Raw genomic sequence first — 21,589 nt, forward strand, 5'->3', positions numbered from 1 at the left:
TTTTAACCGCTATCGAATGCAATTTAACGATGTTTTTCTGCATAAATGTATGTATCTTTCTCGCATTGTGATAAAACAACGGTACCTAGAGCCATCTAATTTTGAATGACGTATTCCTACTGCGAATATGGGCATCTGGAAGCCCAAATTTAGAATTTGTTTTATTACCTATTTCATATTTTATAAAACTTTAAACGAATTTTTGATTAAGAAACTCAAGGATTTCAAAGCGAGCCATGGCAACGTTGTACAGATAAAATATTTTTATCTCCAGCGAGTGAGACTGTGTATGAGAAATTCTTAAGATACGCTCATTTAAAATTTATTTTGCGATATTGCTGTTGAATTGAATATTATAGTTTAAGTGCGAAGAACATGATATTTAATACATAAAGGTAACACACAAAATGTTAAAAAAACACCCTTTTGGGCGTTATATAATATCTGAAAGCCTTCAGTTTTTTTAACTTTATTTTTAGTTTAAAATAAGTTATTTAAAGATTAACTAACGTTAGAATTATTTAATATTGCCACTGCTCTCCAGTCTAAAATATTAATATTAATATATTTAGCTGTTAAGACGTTTGAATTACAAAATTCTTACCAACAAAAGTGCCTTATCAAACCTTAGTTTTCAATTAGAAAATAAACATTTGCATTTTTTTTTTTTTTTCCTTTTCAGTTATTGTTATCATTATTTATACGTTTTGATACACATCTTTAAGCGAATTAATTTAAAATTTAATTGAAATATTTTTAATTAGTTGATAAGAAATTTTCATTTTGCTGAGAAAAAAATTCTAGCGCGTTTTTAAATCGCTCGTTCGGCCCGCATGCAGTTTGTGTTTGAGATCACTGCTACATAAACACGCGAATGAGCCGTCATTAATTTCGACGTAAACAAATCTAACCTCTGCACCCACAACGTCGTCATTCACACACAAAAACAAATTGCGCTTACCGGAGGGAAAACAACGCCCATGGAAGTTCAAGAGATCAGTAACTCACGAACTCCGCGATCGCTTCGACGCAACTGCGTTGTCTGTCTGAATCACTGCTTGCTGTCTTGTGCGTTACGACTTCCTTTCGGCCTACTTTCGACACGATTTCAGCTCCACCTAGCTGGTAAATACTGAGATTTTTGTTTGCACCGCGACATCTTGCGAAATAAAACAGGTTATTAAAAAAGAAAGTGGGATTTGTATAGTTCCAGACGCGACGTTAGGATGTGCCAGGTTGTGGAACCTTGGCATTGAGCGTTTATTTATTAGGCGTCCGTTTTCACCATTGCACTTCCCTGTTGACAAGTTCGATTAGCGACTGGTTTCGGTTTCGACAACGCGAGTTCAAGCATCTTGATAATGCGGGTTCGGATCAACCCCTTAGCAACTGATTAACGCAATAAAGAAACTGATTTTTTTTTTTTTTTTGTGTGTGTGTGTGTGTGTGTGTGTGTGTGTGTGTTTTATGAGTGAAAGTACGAATGCTCCTTATGTGACATTCGCTGCAGTTTATTTCATAACAGAAAAAAAAAAAGTTCTTAACGTTCGTAACCTTTCACACTTTTAATCATTTAAGTTATTTGTGGGTGTAGCATTCCCCCTTTTAATTTTCCTTCATAAACTTTCTTTTTGGATTTACAATTTTGCTAAATGTGTATTGAATTTGTATAATTAGAAGCACCTCTGATTAGCAGTCGGTAGGTACGATTTCGAATCTCGACGAAAGTATCGCAGAATTTTTGTGTTTTCGAATCTTCGACAGGTACAGGTAGAAGCTAGACCAGCACCTCTGTAGTACCACAGGTGATTGAGGTATTTTTGAATTTAGTTAACTGCTCAGCTTCAGCTCCAGCTCCAATTTTGAAGGAGAACACCCTGGGGATGATCCAAAAATCTGCCACTCCTCTTCTCCAACCACCAACTTCTCAAGAGGACTTTTTAGTGTTCCCTTGATGCAAAGACACTATATGCTTATAAATATCCATGCCTAGTCTAGAATTCAAATCAGGATCCATCAGTACGGCAGTCAGCGTCACTAACCACTATACTGGCCGGGCAGGTTTTTTTGCTGCGACAAATATCTAATAGACTCTATAAACGGCGCTCGAAGTAAAACGTAATGGACGATAGTTAGTCAACACCAGAATTTGATTAATGGGTTCCCTACCTTAGTTACACTTTAAGCGAGGAAGAACGTACCCTTTCCTTACCACTTGCCTTCATGGTGGTATAAGAAGCACGTTCGGCTAGCAGTTGGGGGGTCCGGAGTTTGAATCTCAGCGAGGGTTTCGCAGAATTTTCGTGTTTCCTGCTCCAAACAAATAACTAACAGATTATACGAAAGTTGCAGCGAAAACGCAGAGCCCAATTAAGAGAATGTGGGACACATGGCATGCTACTGTTGCTACAGGACCCAACACTTCCTAGTGGAGAGGATTATGAGAAATCATAAAATGATTAAGAGGTCATCTACAACAAGGTTCCTCCACCTTTCTGTCCCTAAGAGTACATTCTAGAGTACATTCACCATTTACTTTTTCAAGGCGAATTTATAGTTGGATAGAGGTAATAATTACATGCACATATAAAAAGAGATCGGTCGCATTTCGCTTTGTGCTGGTATCTGTTTTGGACGCAATTTCTATTTCATTAAAAATGAGCAAACTTTCACATAGAATTTTACTGAAATCTAAAACATACTTTTGTGATTGCACAGCGGCGGGCACACGTTAAACGATCGGCGGCGCCATGGTACCCGCGGGCATAAGGTTGGGAACCCTGATCTAGAATATCCTCGAGTTTGTGGACTTAAACGATTACAAATCCCAGCTGAAGATATATACAGCTCCGTCTCAGCGTTCGATATGCAGTTAATTCTCGATTAACCGCGGTAATACAGTGGACGACATCCACAATCAGCTCGAAATCACATATAATTATGTAAGCAATCAATAAAATGCATCACAGAAGAATAACACATTACATAATTAACAGAAAAATACTATTAACTTACCTGTATTTTTAAGTAGTTTAAATTGCAGAATGAATTCATTTCGCTACGCAAATTAAATCAAAATAATAATAATAATATAAAGTGCATATAACGGAAGACTAAACACCATGGGAAAATGAAGAAACTGAATTATAAATGATTATGGCATCACCTGCTACCACCCAATGCAGTTTTCTTTTCCTTCCGTAGACAGTTTTGTTTTACGCTGATGGTTTGTTATAGAAATTTTCAAGTGTTCTGCAACGAACGAACTCAGCTTTCTTTACTTAGGCAAAGATCGCTTAATTCGCAATTCAGCTAAGGCGCTCTCAATTAATCATTAAGTTGACAGTAATGTTCTCTAGCTAATTAATTATTTCTAACTTTCAGTTTCAAATGAGAGACATACTTCTTTCTTTCACTTGCAGCAATTGTACGCAACGTAAAATAAAATCTCTTGAAATCCATACTCAATTAACCGTCAAAAACAAAATTCGAAATTTATACAAATCAGATAAAAAAAATAACCTAAAAAATCTTCTGAAGATTTAAATGTTAAAAACATTTCTGTTATGTTCCTGCCGTCCAACATATCAGGCTAATTTACAAATAAACTAGCATTCAGAGGAAAAACTATATACTACAGAAAAAGGTAAAGGAATTAAACGGGTATCATTTTCAGAAGTTACGATAGCCAGCACGATAAAGGATATTTTATAAGAAAGAAAACTATAAAAAAGCACATTCCTGAACAGTCAATTTATTGATAACAAGGAAGTAAAGGAAAGGAAGATAAGCTCTTGAGATCCGGAGATCGTGCTGGCCAATCCATACGTTCAATATCCTCACTCTCTAAGAGCTGTTCGGCAGTTACTGTGCGATGACATGGTGCATTGTCGTCCATGAAAAGGAACTACGGACCCATAGCGCCTCTAAAAAGACGCACATATGGGAGAAGAACCTCGTTACAATAACGGGTCCCGTTGACTGAACGTGCGTCGAAGATGTGAAGGTCTGTACGACTACCAAGCATGATGCCTCCCCAAACGAGAACACCGCCACCTCCATACCTGTCCCTTTCAATGATGTTCGAGGGATGATTGCGGCTTCCCCGCTCTCTCCAGATGAGTATGCGATGAGAATCGCTACTCAGACTGAATCTGCTCTCATCTGTAAAGAGTACTTGTCCCCATTCATTGTCTCTCCAATTCTGGTGTTCCCGGCACCACAGAGAACGCCTTCTCCGATGGGCAGGCGTTAGAGGTACACACCGTACAGGACGTCGTGCAAACAGACAACCACCGTACAGTCTTCTGGCCACGGTAAAACGCGATATCGGTCGTCCAGTTGTTGTGTCTAGCGATTTCTCCCGCTGTCTGCCGCCTGTTTCTTCTGGCCTGTAAGGCAATATACCGGTCATCTGCGGGTGTGGTTCCTCGTGGACGACCACTACTAAACCCCTGGATAGCTGTTCCTGTAGTTTGAAATTGTCTCCAAAGTCGTGAAACGATGCTGTGAGCAATTCCGAACTCTGCAGCCACACTTGTCACACTGCGGCAACTTCCCAATGATTCAACCTCGGGTAAAAGCATCCAGATATCGTCTAACAGATTGATTATTCGCCATTTCTCGCTGAAGCAGCAACTCGGTGTGATTTTAACTGCTATACGGCATGCAATCTCTTTGCCAGAAATACTGATCTTACACCGACAACATGCTTTATACTACTCAGACGCTCCCCCATTACGTCTACCTGCATATCTGCGCATGTGCTACCATACATCACCTTACTTAATCTCCTAATTGGTCTTTCTGTCCACTCTGCCTCTTCGTTCAGCTGATATGCTAATTTTTCGACTTCGCCCTTAATTTTTACACACCAGTGTATATCATGCATGCAGGAGAGCAAGGAAATCACTGAGTGACATTCTATAGAATTTTGAATAGGTGGTTTCAGTGTTAGACCACTTGGATTGAAAGGGTTAATACCCTTCCTAGCCATCCTAATAACAATGTGGCAAGCCATAATTACTGACAAAGTGCTACAAGACTTTTAATGGTACTTGTGTGTAAAATATTAATGCATCTTTATATACTAATATTAAATTAATATAAATGCCACATTACAATTCTATAATCTCATAAGTTAGCCATGAAGAATGTTGCAAAATTTTCAGCATTTCATTTAATATCATGATTTGCATATTATACCATTTTATATCAAAAGTACTAACAGCTACCATTTCTATCTGCTTAATTACTTTCTTCAAATTAGCAAAGGCAATTTTTTTGTTTTGGCGCCTGGACCCAAAAGCCCTCAAAGCGAATACTTTCTTTACCCATATCTATATTAAAATACTTCTACGAGAAGGCCGTGGGTTTTATCGAAGTATTTACTAAAGTAATCCCATCTCATATTTTAGTACCTTTTATAGCAAAGAATGCTCATGCTCATTCAATATGAAGAGCATTGAAATTTGGATAGCATTTACTTCTAATCACTTTAGGATCACTTCATTATTGCAAAGTGCTTCAGGTATTTTTTTTTCCCGTTTTCTCAGAAAATGCTGATTTTGTTCGAATGAAAATTTGATTTCAGTGGTAATGAAAAATTTGTGTCAAACCACATCATGTGTGTTTGGTAACCACTCAATGATGCTAAAGATACTACAGTCAAAAGTCGTTAATTCGGACACCCTTAATCCGGAATGATCTATAATCCGGACCTCAAAGCTAAAAACTTTCTGCGCATGCGCCGCGTTGACACATGCGCATAGGCGTTTACGCGTGCGCGTAAGACCTTTACGACTGCGCATATGCGTGTGCGCAAGCGCAGAATACGTTTTCGCGTGCGCGTTTAATGTATAACGAACGGTATAAGCTAAAATTATCTAATTATCTATTTCAGTTAATGTTGATGGTTGCGTTGTTCCTTAATCTTCGAAATGGATCCAGCTTATTATTTTTTGCAGACTGTAAGAGCAATTTTATAAAAGTAAACTTGAACTTTCGATTATGTCAAATAGAATTTCCGATACTCGAGCTCCCAAAGGATCTACAAAACGAAAGTACGTTTCGATGTCCATCAAACAAAAAGTGGAATTGCTGCAAAAAATGGATAAAGACATGAAGAAGGTGACAGAGAGGTTAGTGAAAACGAAAAAATTTAGATTGACAAGTTAGTCGGTATTCTCGGCCCAGCAATTACGGGACTTGAACAGCGGATTGTAACTGAACAAGAAATTATGTCTGTTTATAGAATTAAAGAGAATTAAAGAGAAAGTATTATCACATAAAATGAAGCAACTTAAACAACTTACATTGAAAGAAATGTTTAATAAAGTAAACAAATAAATATTAAGCTTTTTTTTTTTGTAAATTTTGATACCCTTTAGATCATAATTGTTCTTTATTTCATAAATTACGGTTTCATATTTTTAATTTTAAAATTTCTGCATGCCATCTTACGAGATTTAAACTGTTGATCTATAATCCGGAATCGCCGAAGTCCCGACGAGTCCGGATTAACGACTTTTGACTGTACAATATTTTGTGCTAACAGCATAATAATGTATCAAAGCATGCAAATCACACAGCATTTCAATATTATATTTCAAATCGATGCTGTTTGATGTGGTATACTATTTCTTCCCGACATGTAAACATTTTTAATAACCTCATGTAATATAATTTTATAATCCTATTTTTTCACCACATAATTTCGGAAGATGGCAGCCTGGTGGAGTTCATGGAACATAAACCTAACGTGGCTCAAGCCAGATGAAGATACTGATCATAACGCATGCCATTATCCTTGTCTTTTCAGCACTGCTGTTAGCCCATCATGCAAAAAGTTGCCACCACCATGTTCATCTCCATACAATTTGCTACAGTTTATGGAAACACTCACTTAGCCTTATGAACTATGCACAATGTACACAATTTCCATTGAGGTATTTCGCATCTAATTTCACATGCTATCAAACACTAGTAAAATAACTTAGCACTAGGGGTGGGGCATTCAGACAGGAGCCCATTGAATGGATCTTGTTAGTTCATGGAATTCCTAATGTGGTTGTGATTCCACAGATAAATCAAAATGGTCAAAACATGTTTTACATTACATGACATGTTTAAAATAAAAAAAATTAATTAACATTTAACAATACTGACAACAGGCTGATGGCCTTGCGAAAGGCGCCCGAAATAGTTCTAAACTTTCCACCAGCTTAATTCCTTACCGATGCTGATGCGATAGCCAGTCAAAGACTTACCTCCGAATCAATCAAAAAGAATTTCATTCCTGCCCTAAATTGTAACTGTATCATTTCCACTACCATAGCCAAACTGAGGACACAACACTTCAGAAAGAATGAAGATATCCTCTGATGGCCAGTGAAATTATAACAGCTGTCCTCACTGTACTGATATCCAACTTTCTCCAGACCATCTCTTCAACTGTCCTGCTATTTTGGCCAAGCTCTTCAGTATAGATATAGCTCCTTTGTACCTCTATCCTTCAAAGATTATTGATGTCGCCGCGGTTGTTCTGGATACTTTCGGTCCTATTTGACTCCTCGGACAAGACAACGATAACAACAACTATACTGGCAGGATTATCGATAAAACTGAATTCGTATACATTTGCATGTAACTGAGTTGAATATAATACTGAATTACGGTGACTTTCCTGCAATTAATATCCTTCTTAAATTATAAATGACAGCTTAGAGTTAACTTCAAGGCAGATCATGCAACAGATTACTTTTGGATGGTTCATGTAAGTGAAATCTGTTTCCTTGAAATCGGTTTCTAAAACTGTTTGTTCATAAGATTACATCAGACCAAAAACAGCCTCATATAAGTGCCTTCACCGAGTGTTTAGAATGGCTGCATGAATCTTGACTTATTTTAGCAACATCCTAAATTAATCAACTGTAGTTCCAAGTTCCACACTCTTAAACTGTTAATAATTTTAAACTCTAAACTCGGAATTCTTAACTCAGCTCATGATCAGAGAGAGATCAAATTAAATCCATCCATTCATGCTTTTTGATGGTATTAGTGAAAAGATCACCAGTATTAATCATAATATTCCAAACTGCTGTCTATTGACTGCTTCATTAGCACTGCATTGAAACCATTTGACACAACATTACAGCATTTATCCAAAAAGTTCCGAGACTGGATTATTGAAAACTACAGGAACCTTAAAAGGGACAGTTTTAATGCTTCAGGTGTTCTCCATAGTCTTGCCCCACTTCAGTACAATGCACAGAATGTTTATACAGCATTATAAAATTGTCATAAAAGTCCTTGTTTGGGATGTTATTAAACTTGCATATGTTGCTTACATAGTGATAGCACTGACCCTTCATATGAAGTTTGATTTTCAAGAATGAAAAAACATCACTCGGCACCAAATCGGGTGAATATGGACGGTGATTAAGAAATGGTACATGTTTTTTTTTTTTTTTTTTTTTTTTTTTTGCTAGAAACTGAACCATAACTCCAGTATGGGCAGGCACATTGTCATGTAGCACAAAGAAATCTCTCCCCTTCTACAGCTTTATAATTTAATTTAGTAATTCCTATTTTTTAATTTGGCTATTTTCTTTTTACTCTAAAAAAATAATAACATTTCTGGACTCCGTCAATTCTAGATAAATCTATGTCGCCTGGCTTGCATAATGCTAATGACATGGCTAATTCGAAACTTGAACTCAAAATTTTCAGAACTGAATCCTTTCTAATCTAGAACAAAACCTTCTTAGTGAGCTTCTATATTGGATAATTGCATACTTTTAGCTTCATCTGCAGTCAAGATGATACTTCACTCCGTTTGCTTTATCATGCTACTAACTATGCCATTATTTAAAATGTGATACTGCATGTAAAATTGCGGGCTGCATATTGTACCCAAGATCATGTGTGATGAAAAATATATTTTTACCAATTAGTTCATTTCCACCAATTAAAGTGATATTCAATGTAGCCACCTCTGTCTACAAGACTTTCCTCCGAGTGTCATCTTTCTAACTATGCAATAAAGTCTCCCCAGAATATAACACAGAGAACCGTCGTCAATCTGCAGCTTATTCTAAGTCATCGTATTACATATACAGTCAAAAGTCGTTAATCCGGACTCGTCGGAACTTCGGCGATTCCGAATTATCGATTTTTCCGGATTATAGATCATCAGTTTAAATCTGGTAAGATAGCATGCAGAAATTATAAAATTAAAAATATGAAACCATAATTTATGAAATAAAGAACAATTATGATCTAAAGGGTATCAAAATTTACCAAAAAAAAAAAAGCTTAATATTTCTGCTAAAAAAAAAAGTTACCAAGTTCTGCTGTTCAAGTCCTATAACTGCTGTGTTGAGAATACCGACTAATTTGTCAATCGAAACTTTTTCGTTTTCAATAACCTCTGTGTCACTTTCTTCACTATCGGAAGTGAATTATAATGACGAGGAATTTGATTTAAATCATATCAAAGATGGAGTACATCAAGATGAATTATTACATTTAGTAAGGAATTATAAGCCAAATAAAATAAAAACATCTGCCCTGAAGATAAGGATAGTGCTGACAGATCAACTTCCAATTCATTGTGCGCCGTAGTGTTTCCTCCCCGCCGCAGAGCAGCCTGAAATTGCTACACAGATTTCGGAATGGTTAGAGAAACAAAGGCTATGCCTCTATCCCTTTTTTGCAGCAATTCCACTTTTTGTTTGATGGACATCGAAACATACTTTCGCTTTGTAGATCCTTTGGGAACTCCAGCATCGGAAATTCTATTTGACATAATCGAAAGTTCAAGCTTATTTTTATAAAATTGCTCTAACAGTCTGCAAAAAATAATAAGCAGGATCCAATTCTAAGATTAAGGAACAACGCAATCTGCAACATTAACTGAACTGAAATAGATAATTAGATAATTTTAGCTTAGCTTATACCGTCCGTTATACGTTAAACGTGCATGCGTAAACGTATTATGTGCATGCGTAGACGGATATGCGCATTCGTAAAGGTATTATGCACATGTGTTAATGCATTATATGTTGATGCATGCGCAGAAAGTTTGTAGCTTTGAGGTCTGGATTATGGACGTCCGGAATAAAAACTTTTGACTGTACAAATCATCATATTTTTTTGCCTTAAGCTCAATTTTAAAATATGGCTTGTGAAATTTACCAGTAATAGAAGAAACTGCAGTAAAATATCTGCAAGTATACAGTGTTTCACAGCTAAATCATTAAAGAGAACAATGAATGTGATGCTTCTGGTAAGTAGCTGATATGCAGTGTCGTGATAATTTTCTTTAAGCAAAAATAGGTAACTGTGTATATGGAACAAAAAATGAGAGAAGGGTTTCCTGAAAATGTATTTTAATTCTTTTAACGTATCATATAATCTTTGTTTAAAAAAATAAAATTCCAGAGTTTGTTTTCTGCTTAGATGTGCTTTGCATTGCATTGTATTTAACGTTTTTAGTAGTTTGAAGTATAACTACTGATCATATTGCATGATATTGTGAACACTTGTATGGATATCTCGGAGGAAAATTCCACAGTTGATATATTTCTTCTGATAGGAATAAATTTTATTAACCTAATATCAGACTCGTGCATTCAATGTATTACAAACTTGTATGCATGCAACGATATATATAGACATACACACATATATATTACCGATTCACAAAAAATCATTCAGCACACATGTCTGCAAGTCAAAATTAAGATGCTAAACCAGGGTAAAATTGAAAGAAACATGATGTAAAAAGTATATTTAACTGGTCTCTAAAAATAAGCTTTCATTATCTGCAAGAAGCTTAATGTTAATATAAATGAAAACATGTCATTTATCCTGTTTTTATGTCTCATTTGTCATGTTAAATTAGCATTTATTGGATTCAGTGTTGCTGTATCTTAAACCATAACATCAGATACGTTTCTGCTACTCCTTTCCAATATTTTTACACATAGTCATTGATTAACAAAGCCACACACATTTTTTCTTTCAATAATCATTGAAATTATTAATTAATTTTTATCAGTCACCAAAAACATCTCACCTCGTTTCTATCTATAAACTTTCGTGGCTTGAAAGCTTGGATTTGAAAAATCACAGAACTAAAATACATTCAAGCTGCCAGCCAAAGTTATACGTGATGATGGACTTAAAGCATGAGATTCATTTAACGTTTACCTCTGTATTAAAAATGTTCATGGAAAAATCACGTCCTCCAGTGTGTGAAACTTGAAGTATTTGAATTTCACTGCCACAGGGTATTAGCGACCTCTCTACAAAAGATATGTATATAAAGTGACATCATCCTAGATAGCGCAGTTCAAGCTGTACTAAAAACAAAAACGGTTGATCTTTACAATATGGTAACTGGTAGTTTGGCGACATTTTGGAGACGATAAAGTTTACTACCTGGGACTTTGGTAATAATGTGAGCAGTACTCAGTTCCGATTACGCATTATTTTGCGTGAGGGAAATGAGAGATCATGGGATATGTCATGTGATATTAATGAACGAATTACGTTCATTGGAAAATGTGGAAATTTTGTATTTAGCTTTATTCTGTCTTGTGTGAAACAGTGTTGTTTAATTTTTGGATCCCATGGCCCTAACTAAAGTGAATTCGAAATGGGTATTTAGGCATTGTGATAAAGAGAAGTTTGCTTTTTATTTAGCGGAGGAAGTATGGAGGAAAAATTCGCAGAAAAAATCTTTCAATAATTTTATTGAATGAATTAGAAAAGTGTATCCGCCACGTAATCAAGATTCTGAAGAAGATTAGGTAAGTTAGTATTTTTAATTATTTGAGGATATTATTTTTATGCATTATTCTAAATGTAAGGTGGAAAGGAATTTGGTATTATTGGGAAAATTGTTATTAGCAATGATTTAGTTTAAAGTAATTAGGATTGTAAGGTAATTTTTATTAATTTAATGTATGTGCTCATTTATATTTTAAGCAGTGTTTTTGAATTTAATTATATTTTAATGAAATGATAGTTATTTTGTGAATTTTATGTTTGTAGGAATTTGGTATATGTTTAAGTTGAAATAAACGTGCATGGAAATAATTTAAATATTTGATACTAAGTATTTGTAATGCTTGCGGTATGAATTCGTTGGTGATGTATATAATGTAATAGATGATTTAGAGGTAAAAGTTTTTGGATATTTTATTTATTTTATATGTGGAAATGTTCATATTTGTAAAGGGTAAATACTTTTTCGCGATCAGGTAATTTCATATATGTTCTTTTTACCGGGTTTAAAGATTGAGAAAATTGTCATGTATTTTCGTGAAATTTTTCTAATTTATGAGAAAAAAGCAGTGTACATGGATATAGTGAAGAGTATGCGCAATGCCATTTTTGTGCAACTCTGGGATGTTTTTTTAAGTAAAAATAAGTCGGCGTGTACATGGTTTATGTATATGTGTTATTTTGAAAAACGCGTAAGGAGTATGGTATTGTGCACTTTTTCCCAATTTTGCAGTGAATATTTGTCATGATTAAGCAGTTTTGTTTAATAAAATTTCTAGCATAAGTGTAATTCGGCTAGTAGATTGTTGGAAGAAGTGTTCAGTAGATAAAAAGAAAAGAAACATGTCTTTACTTCGTGAAGACAAAATGGCGGCGGGGAAAAAAATAGAGGGTTGCTGTAGGAAATTTGGTTGCCAAATTTTCGCCAAAAAATCGCCAAGTTACCATAATGTAAAGATCAACCACAAAAACATCTTTTTATTATTATTTCTAAATAACTTCCATAACTTGAAGTATTTGAATTTCACTGCCAAAATTATTTCTAAATAACTTCCATAACTTGAAGCATTTGAATTTCACTGCCACAGGGTATTAGCGACCTTTCTACAAAAGATATGTACATAAAGTGACATCATCCTAGATAGTGCAGTTCATGCTGTAAAACAAAATTAAAACATCTTTCAACCATTTGAAATAATGTCACATTTTGAACAAAAAAGCTCAAATTTCTTGTATTGCAAACAGATCCATGACACACTTTTTAAAACATCTTCCATGACACTCTGCTTAAAAGAAAAAATATATAATTTAGGAGGATAAAGATACAATGCACCTAAACAATGAGAATGCTAATGAAAAGAATTGTCAAAAAAATACTCATACTTTAGTTTATTTCAGCCTCCAATAACTGGTATTCCAATAGTGGACAAGCAAACATTTTTTAACACATTTTTTTAATAAACTGGCTACTTTTAGACAAATAACCAGAAAGGGAAGTGTCTTCTCTTATGATGCATTTGCTAAGACGATAAATTATGGAATTCAGGAGAATAAAGTAAAGAGTTTTAAGAAATCTGAAGTCTGAAAAAGAGTTGTAAAATGAGTGGTACGAGAAAGGAAAAAGTTAATTGTAAACCTTTTCTTTAAGCTCTGAGCAAAGCTCTTATAAGACGTTTGTTATTCTTCCATAAATTTTGAACAATTTATATTTCTTTATGTTTTAGAAAGAAAAAAAAAAAATTTACAGAGAAAGTGTTTTTCAGAAAGAAAATGTTTACAAAAATTCTGATAGTTTTATATAGCACCATGCCATGTATAATAAGGTAAACGATGACTAGCATTAAAAGTTTCATTTTAATCTTCTTCTAAAAGAGTTCAAAAACTATTAAAAAAATTAAAAAAAAAAAACTGAATGTATTCAGTAAAATAAAAACTATGTTCATATTCATTACAAGTGTGCAACCTTCTGAAAAATACTTTTGAATTTCTTTGATAAATTAATTTTAAAATCTAAATAGTAAATCAAAGGAGGTCTGGTTTGAAATAAAAAGACAACTCTACATGTAATAATAATGATAGCCAATCTTTACTTCACAAAATTAGTACAATACCTACTTTATTTATTTATTTTTTAAAGGTCAGATAAATTATGCTTTTGAACATAAAATAAAACATACACATATGTACTACTAATTCAGAAGTCAAACAACAAAAATCAGCGTTATATTTTCAAAAATTTTTGTTTGATTTCTGAATTAGTATTTATTCGGCATGTTATTGTGTCTTAATACACATATGTGATATGTTAAATTGATTCATTACATAACTCCAAGATAAGAAATAAGTGCAATGTTCAAAATTTCAGGGGCTTCCTTTTGCGTAAGATTTTTTTTCCTTCTACCTAAAATTTCATGATCAACTGAAATTTTGACCTATCATTTGATAGTTTCATGTTCCTTTTCCCCTCATGTTTCTTTAATGTGATTATCACAGCATATCATTTCTTAAAATGATATAAAGCATTGCTCGGTACTCTTCTGTTATCTGGACCAGATTCAGAAATGTATGTATGTGTTCATGTAGGCATATATTATATGCACATATGTATGTATGTGCATGTACATACACACTTATATAACGTGCATACATATATATTTCTGAATCTGGTTCCTGTAACAGAAAAGGGCTCATTGCTCTTAGTGCTACTGAACTAGCAAAGCACTTCTGTTACAGAAGAATGCCCCTGGAGAGGTCTTCCAAAGAGAGACTCGATTATATTCACCTACAAGAAAAAACCCACTAAAGTCCATGTAGTTGGGCCCTTTAATCACAAAGAAAAGAATCAGATATGAATTACTAATGATTATATCTGCCTGGATTGAAGGTGATTAAACTTTTGTGACACACACTTACTAGGATTTTACCTTTATTTGAATAACAGATTCAATTTTATCCTCATTTACTACTGTAAATATTTAATCTATAATTCTCAAAATATAGATGTCAAACTTTGATCAAATAAATATTCATCAAAAAGACAGGTAACGTGCAGAATCGCCCACTTATTTGGCACGTTGTGTTTGGCGCATTTTACGAGAAACCTGATAATTACATATAGTAAGAAACTAAATCACAAATGCAAAAAGTAAGGTAACAAACTAATATTTATAAAGATAATTCTGTGGTAAATATGTACCATAAAAACCGCTTTTCTACACATAAAAATTCTTCATGGATCTCTGCATGCATTTACAATAACGAACTAAATGAATAAATATTTGAATTATTCAAGAAAATATTTACTCATAAAATATCTACTTACATAGAAATTTCAAAAGTTGCTTTCAATATGGTGAGTAAAAAATTACATCAAATGAACTTTACAACACAAAATCAAGAAATATTCTATCGGGTGCAGAGAAGCACCGATAAGCTCATTTGTAAACTAAACATAAATAAAATCAAATTTCATATCGTTAAGTGATGAAAGTTGAAGTTCCAAACAGTATAAACAAAAATAATCAGCGATTACGGTTATATATTGTGAAAATTATTTCAAATATTCGTATGACAGTAATAAGATATATTAGCGAAAAATAGATTTTAAATTTGTTCTTAACACATACATGTGTACTTTTTTACTTGCAATGTAATTTCACTATACAAAAAAAAAAAAAAAAAAAAAAAAAAAAATTAGTTGGTTGTCCTTTAGATTATACAGTAAATTAACCTTCCGTAAATTTAAATAATTTCGTTATTTAATTTAATTTTCACTTAAATTTTAAGATTTATCTTCGTTCTCGATTCTGAGCGAAAGATAATGTTGATTTTTTTTTTTAGTTTGTACTTGGTTAACTTGGCAACATCAAACAAAGTTTATCAACCAACCAAAATGGCAGACGAACAGGATCCATCGTGTACACCGGTGTATTACATGGGTGGATCTGAGGTATATTTAAATACCATCTGTTTTCTAAATGCAGTTATTCACTTCAGATAAATTGTGCCTGTATTACAGTTCAGCGAATACATGGCTCAAAAATTCATATTGACTGAATTTTATATAATTTATGAAACACTGAAACTTAAAACATCTCACATAGTTTTTAATATTCAAAATAAGTTATAAATGAAAACCTGCTGTTTCACTTATTAAACAGAGAACAATGCAGTATTTTAATTTCATCTAATTTGCACAAAGTTTTTCCCTTCAAATACCGTTAACTGAGATGCGTTCCCTACTCAAGTTCTTGAAATTTAATGCGGTTATTTTCTCCTATGCTAATCACATTATGAATCATTCATGAGCTTTATGCTTTTTAAGTGCTGTCCTTATGATTAAACTTTTCTTACTGTTGGTAAAATTAATATTTTTATGTTTGATTGTCATCTTTTTAAATTTTCGTCATAGAATTAAAAAAACGTATTTTCCATAATTTGATGTTCATCCTCTTATGTTTATAGAAAAAAAGTTTTAGTTATTAATGATACAGCGATAAATTAGTTATTGATGGTACAGTGTTTAGTTGTTCACTTCAGATTGATGATTACGTAGTGGGAATTTAATTTTTGTATAACATCTGAAGTTAAGAATTTGGAAAACACAAGTACAATAGTACATCTTTTCATTGGCGATCTGGTACATTTGTGAAATATAGTTGAAGAAATTATTTTTATTGTGCATAAATCTTTTACTGCTTAAAATTTTGGACCAAATTCAAGAGAATTTTACTTTTAAGTAGTTGAAATATACTTTGAGGTAAAGCTAAGTGTATTTGTTATATTTTGCATAAAAGGTAAATTACCTTAATATAATTCTAATATAATTAGTCAAACCTGTACAAATATGAGCAACATGTTTTCTGAAAAGCATGTAGATGAAAAAAAAGTCATATATTGAGTTCAGCAGTGTATTCAGTATACTTAATGAGTTTCGGTTTTCTGTAGTATTGTATTAAAAATATCATGTAAATACTGTTCTGCAATATGTAATTACCTCAGATGCTTCAGTATTTAATATAGACCTTATCAAAATTTTATGCTCAGTTAAATTAGTTTTATGCTGCAAAGGTTTTAGCAGCCTCGCATTGAACACCATCAGAACAGAAAAAGCTTCATGAAAATTAATTAAATTTGTCCTAATAAAGAAAATTTTGATATTTTTTTTTAGAATAATTAAAGCAGCTTAATATTGGAGCACTCAAATGTAGAAGAAAAATGTCTATGTAATTGTGTTTTGTAATAAGAATACTTATTAAATATAAATGTCTATGATTGATTAATGTTAATGAATGTTTTCAGTCTTAGAGTCTGTGGTGTTTAGATTGATTTTATTCATATTTCAGATGATTATTTTTAATTAATAACTATCATTAGAAAAAATTGAGAATAAGTGAAGTTTTTTCTTTGCTCATTATTTTTTTTTAATTATTATGTGACTTTTCATGAAATTTTCAAAATGTTAGCAAATATAAAATTTGTAAAAAATAATTCCCATTGTTTCCTTTTACAAATGAAATTATAATGCAAAAAATAAATAAATAAAATATCTTCTGGCAGACTGTAAAAGTATAAGGATTAAATAATTGATCATTGGTAGTGTTTTACCAAAAGTATATAACAACATATACAATTACAGAACTTCATCAACTATAAAAATTGGCCAAAGATATCAGCAAACGTGCTATTCTGGGAAAAGTTGTACAGACATTAGGTATTTTAGAAGCCGAAGACATGAAAAATTAGCAACGCTTTTCTCAGGAATTAAACTGCTGATCTCTGGAATACACGCCCAGTGTGCAGACCACTACACCATGAAGGCATGCACAGAAGGTGGGAGAAATACCTTATAAAGTCTGAAGAAACAGATCACTCTTTGTTTACTTAGATCAACTCGTTATGTCCATAACATATAAAAAACTTAAATTCCTTGTCATAATTTTTAATAGTGCATAGCCAGTGTTGAAGATACTCTGCTGTATGCTGTTCCATTGAAGACAAGTCTAAATTTTTAATAATTTTTTTCCAATTGCATTTAAAAAATGGATAAAATGTAATTAACTTATGTAATTTTATAGAAGAATTAAACCAACTTACCAAGAATGAATCGGATTTACATAAAGCCAAAGTGTTACATCACAATTATCCATTACTAGTGCAAAATTGCTGTGTTTGATGCCAGTTTTGGTTAGATTCAAATCACTGCTGTCTGTGCTTTATAGTGGAGATACATTTCTCTTCTTTGCTTTAAAAAAAAAAAGGAAGATTTGAAAATATAGCCAGGTTTTTTTAGTGTACTAACATATTTATTGTCATTTTCTTTTTTTCTTTTCTTTATTTAATGAATAATATGTAATAATATTTTTTTTAATAACTAGAAAAGTATTAGTGGTGTAATAAGAAATTCTTTTATTAGGAATCACTTGAAAAATCAAATAGATTTTACTTGTAGTGTATAATTTTCCACCAGTTTTCCAAAAGTCATCATAGCAATATTCAAATTTGTAGGTGCTGCTTGTGTCATGCATTTTCAAATTATACATGTTCAATTATGTTCAAATTATACAACCTGTTACTGGTTTTGTGATACCTGAAGTATTTCTCTTCTCTGATTTATTACTTACAGCTGCAAGTTCATTTTCAACGCAGCATTTTCATTTTTTATAAGTTGTAGAACATTTTCATATAAAATTACTGAATTCTGTTCTGAAACAATTGTAATTAAAATTTTTATTTTGTGAAGTATTAATATTTATTTATGATCATTTAATTCAATTTATTTCTGTAATTCATATTTATTGATATATTCTGTAATGTTTCCATATTTGCAGAGAACTCGCCACCACAGTGACCCGTCTTCCGACTCAACATGCTTGCCTTTAACTCCTGCGGAAGATTACAGTACATTTGATATAGTGAAAGCCACCCAGTTTGGTGTTTTTGAACGCTGCCAAGAAATAATTGAAGGTGGCTATGATGTAAATAGACCAGATTCTGAAAATGTTACACTTCTTCACTGGGCTGCTATCAATAATCGGCAAGAAATTGTCAAGTATTATATTTCTAAGGGAGCTAATGTGGACACAATAGGAGGAGAACTCCTCTCCACGCCTTTACATTGGGCTACAAGGTATATTTAAGAAATTTATAAACTAGTAGTAGTTAGTTTTTTCCTTTTTTTTTTAATAAGAGGAAGGAAAATAATGGTTGTATACAAAACACTGATTTTTATATTTATTATTTCGTGAGTTCATGTCATATGTTTCTATTTTTAGTGTTCAGAATTTTTTTTTTAGTAAAATTTCAATCACTCTTGCCAAAATTTTAAATGAAAAATAATACATTACAAGTAGTGTGTCAGTTTCATTGTTCCATTGTAGAGGTAAATGTTTGTTTCAACTTAAATTAAAATATCTCGTAATAAGGATGTTATTTTAAAGCTAAAGCTTATTGCTTTGAATTGTAAAACAGAGCATATTAAACAGAAACAGAGCATATTATTGTAAAACAGAGCATATTTACCAAAAGTTCCTGGAATTTATGTTTTCTGCCAAATGTACTTCTGTGCATTACTTAATGGGAACAAAAGGTTAAGTAATTCTTATTTTACAATAACCTGCGAAAACGCGTGCTACTTTTAGCTACGCGAGGGCGTGCATCGGGCGCCATAAGCCTGAAGCGTTTTTCTCAACAAAACAAAAATAAAATTGCTTGTGTAATTGAAAAAAAAAAATCCAAATATTAAAAGCAGATTGTATAAAATACAAAAATATACTTTTAATTTAATAAGTCTAATAAAATTGTATTTTAAAACAATTTTAAGACTGAAATTATTTATCATTATTTATCATCAACAACAAAAATTAAACTGATTTCTTTTTGAGCGCAAATGAAATTTAGCACTAATTTATGCAATATTAAATTTTTACAGCAATAATTTCAAAATAAAACTTTCATTTCACATTTTTTTGCAAATAATTGTGCTGTGTTTACCGCAAATATTTTTCTTGCACATAGCGCAGAAAATTTGTGATTTTCGGTCCGTTACGCCAAGACTGTAAACTTTTGTGCAATTTTCAACTAACTTTTCAAAGGCATATGTTATCGGAGCCAGTTTATTTATTTCCCTTCTAGAAAAGCGATCTCTTATGTCATCAAATCTCAAACATCTCATTAGAAATTTAAAAAAAAACATTTGTTAGACATTGTTCGATGAAAAAAGTCAAGCATTGTTTCGTCAGTCACCCAAAGGTCAAGAACATTTACGCGAGAAGCCTTGTGGAGTCCTCCAAAATAAAGAAGACTAATAAATGTTCTGATTTCAGTAATATTTGTGAGTCGAGCATCTCTCTATCTTCCACATTTGACGGCAATTGATTCGATATAAATGTTTGCACAATCTACTAAAATTTTTAATATTATTTTATCCATAAGCAGTTGCCAAGAATTCATAGGGAAGGACACAAATTTTGCTTCACAAACATTTCTGAGCAATTTTCTCACAATGTTGTGAGCAAGAGTTCTCACAGCAAGTCTTGTTTTTTTTTATTCCATTTTGTCACATTATATTTGTCAAGATAACAATTTGCTGACGGACACAAAATTACTTAATTCATTACTAGATTCATCACTTGAGTCTAATGCCTCTTCAGAATTCAATTGGTGATCACTAAACTGTTCTTCAACTATTTCTTCGTCCTCTTCATTAATTGTATCTTTATCTGTCGACACTTCGGCTAATAGTTTATGTAGTCTTTTCATTTCATCGTCATAACTCAAATAGCAAGACCATTTTACAACTGCCTTATCTCTCACAATTTTAAATGAAAATGCGAGTGCGCACCTTGGGCCTGGGAAACCCGGTTACTCAGTTTCTGAGAAAAGATAAAGGGTTAAATTCCAGAAATGCTTGTGAATGACAAGTACATGACCCTAAATGCAGCTACTGAAAAGCTTGAAAAATTTCACCAACTGAAGAAATTTTTGTATTACGTTTTTGTAACGACCGGGCCTCACAGGCCCGACGCACGTTCTCGCGGGTTAAAAATTTGTTTACAGCTTTAATAAAAGCATGGGACATTTCTGATAAATTTATAAAGATAATGGCTTATACTTTTGACAATTAAATTTGTTTAAAAGATTTCATTCACTCACATATTTATTATTCTTTCACATACTCACATATTCATTCTTATTATATTTCCCATGTTTATAAAATTTTAGATGAATTTTGTAAAGATAAATTATTTAACCTTTTGTTCCTATGAAACTCTGTGATAAATTATTTTTTTTTTTCTAATTCATTAATTACCGTGTTTGCCGGCATATACGATGCACCTCCTTTTTTATACGCATTTTTGAAAGATAAAACTTTATTACAGTCAAAAGTCGTTAATCCGGACTCGTCGGGACTTCGGATTATAGATCATCAGTTTAAATCTCGTAAGATGGCATGCAGAAATTTTAAAATTAAAAATATGAAACCGTAATTTATGAAATAAAGAACAATTATGATCTAAAGGGTATCAAAATTTACAAAAAAAAAAGCTTAATATTTATTTGTTTACTTTATTAAACATTTCTTTCAATGTAAGTTGTTTAAGTTGCTTCATTTTATGTGATAATACTTTCTCTTTAATTCTCTTTAATTCTATAAACAGACATAATTTCTTGTTCAGTTACAATCCGCTGTTCAAGTCCCGTAATTGCTGGGCCGAGAATACCGACTAACTTGTCAATCTAAATTTTTTCGTTTTCACTAACCTCTCTGTCACCTTCTTCATGTCTTTATCCATTT

General features: G+C 32.6%; 2 protein-coding genes across 3 annotated transcripts in view; one reads left to right on the forward strand and one right to left on the reverse strand.

The window, feature by feature from the left end:
• The window catches only part of LOC118188374 (cysteine and glycine-rich protein 1-like), a 118,956-nt gene extending 103,685 nt beyond the window's left edge, over positions 1-15,271 (reverse strand). Inside the window, exon 1 of one of the 2 annotated variants that reach the window (XM_035358800.2) lies at positions 15,116-15,271. The gene's annotated coding sequence lies outside the window, so the exon portion shown is untranslated. Of the gene's footprint in view, positions 1-961; positions 1,150-15,115 lie in introns of those variants that run through there. The other variant, XM_035358792.2, reaches the window with a different exon arrangement.
• Positions 15,272-15,670: 399 nt separating this feature from the next.
• The window catches only part of Hip14 (palmitoyltransferase Hip14), a 46,008-nt gene continuing 40,089 nt past the window's right edge, over positions 15,671-21,589 (forward strand). The window contains exons 1-2 of the mRNA XM_035358782.2: positions 15,671-15,742; positions 18,624-18,922. Coding sequence (XP_035214673.1) covers positions 15,686-15,742; positions 18,624-18,922 — 356 coding nt within the window. The 5' untranslated portion in view covers positions 15,671-15,685. The remainder of the gene's footprint in view (positions 15,743-18,623; positions 18,923-21,589) is intronic.

The sequence above is a fragment of the Stegodyphus dumicola genome, chromosome 8, assembly GCF_044657685.1.
Source record: "Stegodyphus dumicola isolate Sdum_Otavi_A_Nest chromosome 8, ASM4465768v1".
Classification (NCBI taxonomy): domain Eukaryota; kingdom Metazoa; phylum Arthropoda; class Arachnida; order Araneae; family Eresidae; genus Stegodyphus; species Stegodyphus dumicola.